Source organism: Onychomys torridus, unplaced genomic scaffold (genome assembly GCF_903995425.1).
Source record: "Onychomys torridus unplaced genomic scaffold, mOncTor1.1, whole genome shotgun sequence".
Classification (NCBI taxonomy): Eukaryota; Metazoa; Chordata; class Mammalia; order Rodentia; family Cricetidae; genus Onychomys; species Onychomys torridus.
In genome coordinates, this window is record NW_023412870.1 from 1543659 (window position 1) to 1556844 (window position 13186).

Consider the following 13186-nt stretch of genomic DNA (forward strand, 5'->3'; position numbering starts at 1 on the left):
TGGAATGTGACCCTGGGGTTTTCAGACGAAACAAACTCTTTGTTTTGGTTATGGTGTTTTGTCAGAACAATTGAAAAGCAGAACATTACAAACCACCGTTGGGCATGTAGGACAACTTCACAACTACTCAAACCTGTTTTTGACAGAGGGCACTGGATTTATGGTTAACTTTTCGTTTTTACTTGTGTGTTCATATGTGCATATGTGTGTGTCTTACCTGCCAATCGATTGGAGGTGCCTGTGGAATGTAGAAGAGGACATCAAATCCCACGGAGCTGAGGTCACAGGAGGTTGTGTGTGGCCCTTTGGAGTGCTTAGAACTGAACTCAGGTCCATTGTAAGAGCACTCAGCACTTTTAACAACTAAGCAAGTCTCTCTTGATGGTTTCCTTCTTTATTCTCTATTCTTTTCTTTTTTAAAGATTTATTTATTTATTATGTATACAGAAGAGGGCGCCATATCTCATTACGGATGGTTGTGAGCCATCATGTGGTTGCTGGGAATTGAACTCGGGACCTCTGGAAGAGCAGCCAGTGCTCTTAACCGCTGAGCCATCTCTCCAGCCCTGTTCTCTATTCTTCATTTTGTATTCTATATTCTCTTTTCTTATCCTATCTGGAAATGTCCCTTCTGTCTCTTTAGGTTTTCCTTCTCCTTCTAACTCTCTTGATGCTCTCCTCCTAATTCTCTCATTCTTGATGTTTCCTTTCTAACTATTTTAACTCTTTTTTCTTTCTCTTACGGCTTATATACCCTAGCAAAATTTTTCAGGAAATATAAAAATTACAGTGTGGTTATATTCTGTTTTTCAAGTGAATGAATACAGTGAATACAAGTAAAAAAAAAAACAGCATGTTTTGTATATCCCTTGTATGATTAAACATTTTAAGTATTACAGGTAAAAACAAATTATCCCACAACTCACATACATTCATACCCAGGCAGTTTGGTATAGATTAACTAAGTAGGCAAGCAAGATATTCCTCTCAGTCAGGTCTTTTACTGGCAGGCTGCATTTTACATTTACAAAGAAAGGGCCAATTACTTACCTAAAGGTAATCTTATAAGGAATCTTAAAGAAATCACAAACCTAGATACTTATATATAAAAAAGAATCAGTCAACTCTACTTTAAAACTTTGGGTATGAACCAACTCATGAATAGTTTTTTTATATCAGGAGATTGAGGGCATTAATGGGTATCAGGGACTAATCACCACCTTTGATCATCAACCAATCCTAGCAAGGATGGTATGTCAGTTAGTAACAATTGGGCAGCTTTGTTCTTGTTCCCTGACCTTAATAGTTCCTCATTTAACTCTGTGCCTTTCTAAAACTTTAGGTTGTCTTCTTGGATTTTTCACATCAAAGCTATTATTAAAACATCTGATCTACCCATAAGTTATTCTGAGGCTTTATTTCAGATAAGGATTCCCTCTGAAACCGGTGAACACATCTCCCAACATTAAGATTAAAAGAATTTAAGCTAACCGGGATACCAGGATTTAATTTTTTTTTTTTATCATAACTCTAAGCCACAGTCTATGTGACTTCTCAATAGAAACTCATGTGTTCTACTGTAAGATACTTCCTTGTTTTATTTGCATAAATCAAAACTCTATTTAAACTAACATTATTATTATCAATTAGTCAGTACTGCTTAGGAAGGAATCATCTTCATAATAATCCACAGGTAAAAATGAACAGTTGGTTCCAAACAGGCAGCTTATGCACTAAGGACAGGTCCGGGTCCCACTGCCTGGGTGTCTCCCAAACAGTTCAAGCTATTCAATTGTCTCACTTATCCAGCTGGGGGCTCCACAGCCTTTGGTTCATAATTCATGTGCTTCCAATCGTTTGGCTGTTTGTCTCTGTGCTTTTCCAGTCTTGGTCTCAACACAGGGACACTTTGCTCAGCCTGGAAGGAGGGGACTGGACCTGCCTGTACTGAATCCACCAGGTTTAAATGAATCCCCAGGGGAGTCTTGGCCCTGGAGGAGATGGGAATGGAGGGGAAGGGCTGGGGGGAAGTGGGGGCAGGGGCGGGAGGGGGGAGGACAGGGGAACCCATGACTGATATGTAAAATTAAAACACAAATATAATAAATTTAAAAAGGAGGGAAAAAATGATCAGTAGAATAGGATGTATCCATGAGATGAACACACTGCACTATAAGAAGTGGGCATCTTCACGCACCCTTTCTCACTTTGCCAAATACCAGAGAAAGATAACAGCAGCAAACATATAAAGGCACAGCAGAAGCAAAAGACATTCTGGAGTCTGTGGTGTCGGGGCCTCTCCCATCCAAGATTATAAGGGATTTTTATCCTAGTGGGCTGACACCCTGAAGTCCATTGCCACCTGCTGCTCCTCTGACATGACCATAAGCAAGCCATCCTTTCAAAATCTCAGCATAGTGATTTTTGCCTGCTTTTCACTTCTGTTTTCCAGGGCCTGGAACAAGGTGATTCACCTGGCAGATTCTCCATCACTTATTGAGAAGTAAATCTGAGAAGCAGATCTCCTAAAGTTGGAGACTAGAGAAGGAAAGGCAAGTTGTTATTCATGTGGTGGAGATCTTCTCCTGTGTGTGTGTGTGTGTGTGTGTGTGTGTGTGTGTGTGTGTGTGTGTGACATCCTGTCCATCTCAGGCCAGCAGATCTTAACATAGATAATCCTAGACCCCCCTCTACACCTAGAACACAGTACCAAGTCTATCAACAAGAGATGGAATCTGAGCCACATCTGACCTCACAGCCTCTGGAAACAAGAGGGAGGGGGCATCTCAGGTACAGGATTCCTCCCCATCCAGCATGCCTGTTGTTTTCCATCTCTTATCTACCCAAGCCACAGTTATGCAGCCATATGACTTGATGCATGGCACAGCCCCAGACTCTGTCACCAAGATAAGATCAGAACTAAGGAATGATGGCTCTGTGGATACACTTGAGACAAGGGGTGGCCACCTCTGTATAGGACTCAATAAAAGGGTATTAGGAAGAACACCTGGGTCCTAAGTCACAAGATATGGAATGGTGACCATTGCACTCCCAAGTTGGATAATACCATGAGTTTAGAAGGTTCCACATGGGTGTTCAGAGTATTGTGCTCAATGCCTGGGTGGAGGTATCTGTGGAAGGAGCAGCCTGGTGTCATGTGGAGATATTGCACCACTATCTGAGCTGGAAATCATTAAAGTTCTGTTAGTAGCACATTATCCTCCTTGGTTCCTGCATCTTCTATTCTACGTTCTCGGTGGACATAGACTGTATGACCTCTGACACAACAGCCAGCTCCCATCCTAATTTCCTAGCCTCCCTCAGACTCTTGTGAAATGAGATCACCAGGAATCCAAGGGTTATTGCTGTGGACTGAGCTGGACCGGAAAGAACCCTGACATAACAGTGAGGCCATGGGAACCCAGACCAAGACCCAGAGCTGGACACTTCAGTGATAGTCATAGGTCTTTGGTTTCCTTTGTTTTCTTGATTCTGTCAGCCAGATCAACATCTGGGCTAGGACCAAAAGGATGTTGTCAACAAGACAATTACAAGTACCATTGAAAGCAACTTGTCTCCAGACACTGCTCCCAGGATACCACAGCACAGAGCTGAATCTGCAGTGGGGAAGCGGGGCTCCAGAGATTCCTGTCCCAATAGTTAATCTTTCCATGGCACTTCTGGTCTCTGTCACTCCCATTGGGATTTCGTAGAGAAGCCAGTCAGCCTCATCCTGAAGATGAGTGTGGTAAAGTGAATAAGGACCACTCTGCACTCATTATCTACCAATAATTTAGGATATAGGCTCATATAAATATATGCACACTGATGAACTTGGTCAATACTATTCTGATTTTGAAAATAAAGTTTAATAACACAATGAGCATAATTCTCCTATGAACATGGATGCAGCATACTATGGAGGATTCAGTTGTATTTTGAGTTCCAGAATGTAAGAAACACCTGAATGAACCCAGTAAAGTATCAAAATAAAAATCTCCAGTGAGCAGAGTATGGTGGGACATGGATTTCTCTCAGTACTCAGGGGACAGAGGCATGTGGATATCTGTGACTTCCTGGTCAACTTCAAAGAGAAGGAAAAGTAAAGAAAAAAGGAAAACAATTTGAAGATGTTAAAAACACCCTTCCCTGTGTATGGAGAGATGGCTAAGCTCTGTAGATGACACAGTTGGAGTCCCAGAATCTAGGACTCGCAACTTCCCGTCCCTTCTACTCCAGGGTTACCTAGAGCCTCTTCTGGCCTCTGAAGACTACTGTAGTCCCAACATTGACACACCCATACACAAACAAATATACACATAAAAAATAAAAATAAATCTTAAATCTATTTTCCCTCTACATTTTTGTTAAGATACATTTCCTGCACCATATATTAAACTAAATATTAAAAAGGAGAATCAGAATCCAAGATATGTCTAGTGGGAAAGCTGAGGATAAGGACAGGCAGAGATGTAAACATCTATTGTTTCACCATATCATTGTATTTTGGGAAATGGTGATTACTTTTTGTAAATATTCTGCTTACATGCACTTTATCATTAACGTTCAATGAAGCAAGTGTTTTAAATTTCTCAGTTCCTAACAGTGAATGTGGATTGATACAATCCACACAAGCATAAGTACCTCTGAGGGTCAGTCAATTTTTGAGACTTTATAGACATCCTGCTATCTCAGTGTGAGAAATGTTGACTCAACGGCTTCTGGGCTGGACTCAAAAGGTATTTTGACCAGGATTAGATGGACAATGACCAGCGTAAGCACCTTGTCCTCATACACTGCTCCTAGGAAACCAGGTCCCAGAGGTGGAACTGAGCCAGGAAAGCAGGACCCAGGAGATTCCTCTTCCTGGAGTTCATCTTTCCATGACCCAACCACAATGCTCTCTATCACTACCATTGGGAATTCTTAAAGAAGCCAATCAGCCTCATCCATATCAAGATTATAAACTGAACACACACTAGCAGAGACTCAGTGTCCACTCTTCAAGCAGGATGAAGACCTTAGTTACCAAGGCTCTCCTCCTGCTGCTCCTGGCCAACCTGGCCCTGACCAGGCATCCAAAAGGTGAGTATGGGTGTCAGGGGGGACAGGACCTAACCAGGTAAACAAAAGGATTCACCCCTCCCTCTGAGTCTGCAGCACAGGAAAATCTTTTTCCTAGCACAGCCAGAACCTTCTGGTCCCTTATTTATTTTATATCCTGTCCCCTGTCCCCTATCTCCTGTTCCCTGCACTTCTGGGAGAAATGTGGGGAGCAGCATAGGGTACTAGGAGGGGGTTATAGATCTAAAGATCCACTGCACTTAGGTTTACATACTCTACGCTATTTGCAAACTCTCCTCACCGGGCCTGACCTCCTGGAGCCCCAGTTCATCTGTGCTGTCTACTTTAATGATATTCATATTGAGAGATTCAACAGCAGAGAAGAGCCTCCGAGGATGGAGCACTGTGCACCGTGGGTGGATCAGCAGAAGCCAGAGTATTGGAAGAAGGTGACAGACACGATGCTGAGTATGATGGAAGTATACACGAGTTTAATGAATAAAATGCTTCGCATCTACCAACTAACTCAAGCTGGTGAGTGAACCCAAATTAGAAATCCCAATTTTCAAGTTCCCTTTGGGTTTGCTCTAGGCCCCATTTCCAAGATTTACCCCAGCAAAATGTGACCCACATAGACTAGGCTACAAAGAGCCTTGTGACAATGACCTGGTTTTCTGCACAATTTAATCATAAATGTGGCCATTTACATAAAAGGCCAAGTGGGAGGGACGGGGTCACTGGAGAGCCCCAAGGGACTTGGCCTTGTGAGAGTGGCTGACAGTAGGGACATGGGCAGGAAATCACACAATCCAGATCCTGATGGCCTGCCATGTGTTGCCTGGAGGGAAATTCAGTCATGGACAATATGAATTACTCTTCAATGGCCATGATCACATTGTGATCAACGAGGACCTGAAAACTTGGACTACTGTTGGGAAGGCAGCGGAAAAGGTGAAGGAAGAGTGGGAGACATCAAGTTTGGCAAAATACTTGAAGAGTTACTTGCGGTATGGAGGTGTGAAGTTGATCCTCAGACAGATGGTCTATGGGAAAGAGACTTTGCTAAGAACAGGTAAGAAAAGAAACTGCCAACACTGAACGGGGACTAGAGCCCCTGTCCTCCTCGGCAGGGAGAAGCTGGATACTGACTCAGTCTTGCATCAAAGGGGAAAAGTGTCATGGGTTTCCTACTGGAACAAGAGAGAGGGGCTCTCATAGGGATAAGCCTTCTCTCAGGATAGATCAGTCTGTCAATTAAACAGCATTTCCCTTCCATTTGCCTTGTGAACCATGATGCCTGTCATGCCTGTTTGTTGTCCATGTACTTTGGAGGTTTGAGCCCAGTGCTCCTGAATGTCTGTCTCATTGAGTCAGAAGCAGATGTCTGTATTACTGGAGGGAAATCCAGAGTCCCCTGCTCTGTGATAGCTCATGCTGATTCTGAAACTTTCCAAGGAATAAATTACCCTGTCTTTATCCCAAGATTAGGCTGATGTGTAGGGTCGGCATCTCTTCTTGTAGCCAACTGTCCCATCCATTCAAACCAATGTTACATGCACAGTGATGGATATTCAGGAAGAATACAAAAAGCCTGAATTTTCTAATTTGTTCCCTTCAGATACCCCTAAAATACATGTGAACCGTAGGGTCAGAGCTGATGGGAAAATCACTCTAAGGTGCTGGGCCCTGGACTTCTACCCTGCTGACATCACCCTGACCTGGCAGAGGGATAGGAGCAACCAGAGTTTGAATATGGAGGTGATAGAGACCAGGCCTTCAGGAGATGGAACCTTCCAGAAGTGGGCAGCTGTGGTGGTGCCTTCTGGGGAGGAGCAGAGATACACATGTCATGTGGATCATGAAGGCCTGCCTGAGCCCATTACCCTGAGATGGGGTAAGGAGTGGGTGTGAGCACAGAGCCTATCACAGAGAGAGGGGGAGGCTTTGGGAGAAATGGAGCAGGGTCAGGACTGATAGCTGGAGGACAGAGGCCTCACTGTTCCTTCCATTCTCTGTCAGAGCCTCCTCAGCCCTCTGTCCCCGTCATTCCAGTTGTCACTGGCCTGGTTCTTGGAGCTGTGCTTGTGGGAGCTGCGGTGACTTTTCTGATGTGGAAGAGGAGGACTAAAGGTGAGGGAAGGGCAGGGTCTGAGTTCAAGTCTCCATGGCAAATCAAGTCCAGCTGAGACTGTGCCCTGCCACATGAGAGCCAAGATTCATCCACACAGTTGCTTATTCAGCCTTGTGCTGATGTGCCGACATTAACTCTATTGTGAAGGAAATAATGAACAGATTCATCACTGCAGTGGCAGAGGTGGCAGAGACCTGATCCTCAGCTCTCAGAGGTCAGAGGGAAAGGTTCCTACTCAGAACACATGTCCAGGAGTCCAGTTAGTCCTCTTCATATATGATCTACTATTATGTTTCCCCATCTTTCTCTGGATCTGCAGTCACAGTTCAGGAACCTTCAGATAAGGACCAGGAGACTCCTCTAAGCCTTGTAGATCCTGATGCTTCCATGAACTCTAATAAAAGGGATTATTCCCAGGGGTAATATATGCAGCAGCCATGTTCATGCTTGCCAGTCATTGCAGCTGTGTCTCATCCCTAAGAAATCAGTGGCAGTACAGAGAGTATTCCATGAAAATTCTCAGCCAGACAATATGCCCTCATTAGTTCCATGTTTGGAGGCTTTGATCTGCTCTTGTATCACTTTCTACTTGGAAGTAAAGTTTCTAGGATGCCCACCCTTCTGTTACAGCTTTAAAATGTGACACCATAAAGGGTGTGATGTGAGACAGGGAGAGGTCAGAGGATATTCTCCAGGGTGTGGGGACTCTTGTGATTGGGACAGTCTGAGTGTGTGATGAGCTGTTCAGTATATCACCATTTAAGACACTGATCTGAATTTCCTCCTTGTTCTTTTCTTCTACAGGGTAAGACAGCTGGACTGAGCCTAACAGGATTTATTCTGTTTTCTCCTTTTCCCACTGTGGCTTCAAGACCTGATGACTTCTCTTCCTGCATCTGACTGAGACTATGTGTCTGTCTCCTGAGAGCACAATGTGAACAGGTGATGAGTTCAGCCCTGCCCTGAGCAGCAATAAGTCCCATCCACACACTGATCATCATTCCTTCCCCAGTCATCACTGCTGCTCCAACAGGGGCTGGGCTAGCAAACCTCCACCCCTGACTGAACTTTAGTTTCCACTGAACTACAACTTCATTCATCTTTCTTGATATTAAGCATTTTTATGATTATAATACTTCTTTTAGTGTATGTATGTGATTAGTGTACTAAAGACGAGTAAAAAATTGATAGAGAAAATAAAATTTTAGAACCTTATGGAATGTTTTGTGCTGTGCTAACTTTATTGCCTATTGTGACAGTGGAAGGCTGTGTGTACACGATTGTTGACCCCTCTACCCTGGGCTTTCACATAGTCCCTTCCCTCCTGTGTCATCTTGCTAGCCCTCAGCCCTGTTCTCTCAATAAACCTGTTCACCAGGACATGTGATCAAAAGATCTCAGGCATTTGTAGGGTCTGTCCAGTGTCTGTGTTGTTCTTTCATGATAGCCGTCAGTCTGTTCTGGTGTGATTCTGATATTCCATCAAGAGATGTTGAGATTCAACTATCTACAGGATTTACATTTGTTTTTAGTTCTGTGTTTCAATCTGGTATCCCTGTCTTCTCTTGTTGATGGTCACTGACATAGATGGGAATGTTTGTTTCATTGTCCAGCCATGGATGTCTGTGGTGTTCTCACCAAATTTGTCCAAGCCTGGTTTCTGACATTTGTTAGGGGCTATTATATGTCAGTAATACCAGCAGCAGGAGTTCTGCCAACAGGAGATTTGCAAGTTCAAGATCAAACTGGACTACATTCTGGGACCTTGTTTCTAAATGAAGTCATTATAATCTAATAAATAAAAAATTGGAAAAGTAATTAAAATATCATAAGGGGTGAACACAGCTGTTCTATGCTATGTCATTCTAGATATCTCAGCTAATTATTTGAATTTCAAAACAGAAAGTCGGTTGATATAAGGAAAGTTATTTGGAATATACAAGTTGAACAATACCTGATGATATACTGCTTAAATCTCTAGAGGATTTCATAGTAGTCACCAAAGCATCAGCATAGGATTTCAGAGCATCCAATCACTTTCAATGAAACTGGAAATCCTTCAAAATGAAGTAAGGGAATCCTGTGTTAACACCTGTCTACAGAGAGTGTATCAGAGGAGATCAAGAGGAATGGTGTAGATAAAATCAATAGTATTCTCTGTAAAAGTAAGTTAATTGACAGTCTAGACACTGTCTACATTGCCTGAGTGACTCTGGATATGGAGGTGATAGAGACCAGGCCTGCAGGAGATGGAACCTTCCAGAAGTGGGCAGCTGTGGTGGTGCCTTCTGGGGAGGAGCAGAGATACACATGCCATGTGACTCATCAGGGCTGCCTGAGCTCATTATTACTCTGAGATGAGGTAAGGAGCGGGTGTGAGCACAGAACCTATTATGTAGAGACTGGTTGTATTTGGGAGAAATGGAGCAGGGTCATGACTGATAGCTGGAGGTCAGAGGCCTCACTGTTCCTTCCATTCTCTGTCAGAGCCTCCTCAGCCCTCTGTCCCCGTCATTCCAGTTGTCACTGGCCTGGTTCTTGGAGCTGTGCTTGTGGGAGCTGCGGTGACTTTTCTGATGTGGAAGAGGAGGACTAAAGGTGAGGGAAGGGCAGGGTCTGAGTTCAAGTCTCAGTGGGAACATCAAGCCCACTTAGTCCCTTTCTTCCTGTGTCATCTTGCTAGTTCCTCATCTCTGTTCTTTCAATAAAACTGTTCACCAGGGCATGTGATCAAAAGATCTCAGGCATTTGTAGGGTCTGTCCAGTGTCTGTGTTGTTCTTTCATGTTGGCCATCAGTCTGTTCTGGTGTGATTCTGATATTCCATCAAGAGGTGTTGAGATTCATGGTACTACAGGGATTACATTTGTTTTCAGTTCTGTGATTGTGTCTGGTGTCATTGTCTTCTGTTATTGACATTCACTGACACAGGTAGAGAGTGTTTCTGTCATTGTCCTACCGTGGACGTCTGTAGTGTTCTCACCAAGTTTATTAGAATCCAAGCAATTTGCATAAAGGATGGACAAAGCTGTACTATGCTAATACCGTTCTACAGAAATATCAACTAAGATTTGAATTTGAGATAGGAATTAGGTTTATGTAAAGAAAGTTATGTGGAATATACAAATCGGGTAACACCTGTTGATAAACTGCTTAAATCCCTGGAGGATTTCACAGGACTCACTAAAGTATAAGCACAGGATTTCAGAGCATCCAGTCACTTTCAATGAAACTGGAAATCCTTCATAATGAAGTAAGGGAATCCTGTGTTAATACCTGTCTACAAAGAGGGTCACAGAGGAGCTAGCAGGAAGAATGGTTTAGATGAAATCAGCAGCATTCTCTGTAAAACTAACAATATTGACAGTCTAGACACTTTAGGTAATAATTGGAAATTGCTTCATCCTCCCTCAGATCCCTGTGATCTCTGATCACCTAGAAGTCAACGCATAGTGCAGGTACCCTCAGCTGGCCAATAAAAAACTGTGACACAACAGTGAGGCAATGAACTCCCTGAATCAGGGCCAGAAATGGACACTCCAGTGAGGTACATAGCCCTTTATTTTACTTTCCTTCCTTGATTCTGTCAGCTACATCAGCATCTGGGCTAGGACTCAGAAGGACGTTGTGAACAGGACCAGTGCAGAGATCACAGTTAGCAACTGGTCCTCTGTAGCACGAATCTTATTAGGTCTTATTAATAAAATCAAACCCAGAGCCACCACAATTTCCCTTTTTTTGTCCAAAATTTAAAAAAAGCTTATAACTAATACAAGAAAAACTATACAATAAGTGTATACAATATATACAGTCAAGAATTACATTAACAATGTCTAGTCCATTAACATTTGACTGATTCAGACAAAAAACGCCATTATATATATTAACAATGTCTAGTCCAGGAACATTTGATAAACTCATACAAAAAATTTCATTAGTTATCCTATTTAAAACAAGTAGTTCCTTTTTTAAAAGTATTTTTAATAATTGACCTTTTTATCTGATCATATCCATATTCTCTTTTTTCTTTTCATAATAGATTCAGTAATCTACCTTTTGTCATTTTTATATCTTCTCCTTTTTCTTTTTAGAGTAGATTCAATTATCTACCCATTTATCTTATTATTTCTTTATCTTTTTTCTCCGAGTAGACTCAATGGTCTACCTCATATCTATATTCTCTTTTTCTTCCTTTTTTTCAAGCAAAACCTCTGAATCTAATCTTCTTGTTCAGCTTTTTTCCTGACCATTAACAATTAACAACTTGTAACCAGCAAACATAAACAATGACAATATCCATAACTCATTAAACAACCAAAAAACCTCCCATCCTACCTCTTGGGAATGTGGGCATCATTTTTTTTTTAAATTACTTCCTACTTTCTGGGGGTGAAGGCATCTTTAGGGAATCCTGAAAAGAAAATTTTTGGGTTAGTTGTCAAGTCCTATATCATTTGTCTAGTCGCTGCATAATGAGACAGTGCAGGGCTTGTTTCAAGTCCTTGTTCAAGTAGCCTGTCAGGCTGGATCATCTCAGCTAGCCATCTCAAAATTGTCCTGACTAGTTTGTAGTCCAGAATCGATCTTTCCATGGTGTTAATCAGCTAATGGCTTTACCATAGTCCATGTGGAATCATCGTTGTGGGATCCTGTCATCTTTTTGAAGATTTCAAAGTCACTGTTAGGCGTGGTCATGGTTCCCTGCAGACATTTTTTTTGTGTGTGTGTGCCTCCTCTGTAGTTTGGAGCAATCACAGTCTGATAAATGTCTGTCTCTCGGAACCACAAACGTTCTTCCCTAGAAGAGATAATCTTCACAGCAACTTCTCCCCGCCATTTGTCTAGCTAAACTTTTCCAAACTGACCTTTGCAGATGCTTTCTTATAACATGATGGTCCAGGCAATTCTCTGAACAAGCAGCAGTAAACCCTTTGTCCCAGGTAGCAGCATCACCGCAGTCACCAACAGGATGAGAAGCAGCCGGCAGCTCGGAGCAGCAGTCACTGCCTCCGAGGTCTCACTGCCACCGTTTGTGGTTTGGCATCGGACAAAGCTTCTCCTTAGCAAGCCTCCTAGGCTGGTCTCAAACTCAGGATCCTCCTGCCTCTGCCTCCTTCAGTAAACCCAACCAGTGTGCCACCACAACAGGCTAAGGGTAGCTCATGTCTGAGTAGGGGCCTGAAAGGCCACAGGAAGCAGCTTTTTCATGAATTCATACCACAAACATTGGGTGCCAGATGTAGCACGAATCTTAATAGGTCTTACTAATAAAATCAAACCTGAACCAGGTATTGGGGTGAATGTTGGAAGATCAGAGAAGCAGAACAAACCACAGCTTCCTCACCTTGCCAGTTCCTCAACTGATCCTGTTTCCTCAGACTGGATGCCTCTCAGCTGAACTGTGCTGCCCAAAAGCCTAAAAGCTTAACCAGCCAAAAGCTTCTAGTTTCTGGTCTTCATGCCTTTTATATACCTTTCTGCTTTCTACCATAACTCCCTGGGATTAAAGGCTCACTTCTTGGGATTAAAGGCGTGAGTCACCATGCCTGGTTGTTTCCAATGTGGCCTTGAATTCACAGAGATCCAAAGGGATTTCTGTCTCTGGAATTCTAGGAGTAAAGGTGTGAGTGCCACCATTTCCTAGCCTCTATATCTAGTGGCTGTTCTATTTTCTGATAAGTTTATTAGGGTGCACAATATTTGGGGGAACACAATACCTCCACAGTCCCCAGTCACTGCTCCCAGGATACCAGGCCCTAGAGCTGGGTCTGAGTGGGGAGTCAGGGCTCTAGAGATTCCTCTCACAGTAGTTAATCTTTTCATGACTCAGTCCACCAGGTCTCTGTCACTCCCACTGGAAATTCTTAGAGAAGCATCATTGTGAAGATAGAGTTATAAAGTGGATAAGGACCAGTCTGGACTCCTTGCAGCTATGCTGTTCATCTGCTCTTAACTCTGAAGCTGGCCTCTTGCAGCTCTAACCTAGAATTTA

General features: G+C 42.9%; 1 protein-coding gene across 1 annotated transcript; it reads left to right on the forward strand.

Moving 5' to 3' along the window:
* Positions 1-5012: 5012 nt before the first annotated feature.
* On the forward strand, positions 5013-8025 carry LOC118575989 (class I histocompatibility antigen, Gogo-B*0101 alpha chain-like). Its single transcript, XM_036176368.1, has 6 exons — positions 5013-5085; positions 5329-5598; positions 5861-6136; positions 6683-6958; positions 7084-7194; positions 8000-8025. The coding sequence occupies exons 1-6, from the start codon at positions 5013-5015 to the stop codon at positions 8002-8004; spliced, it is 1011 nt and encodes a 336-aa protein (XP_036032261.1). The 3' UTR covers positions 8005-8025.
* Positions 8026-13186: the final 5161 nt, after the last annotated feature.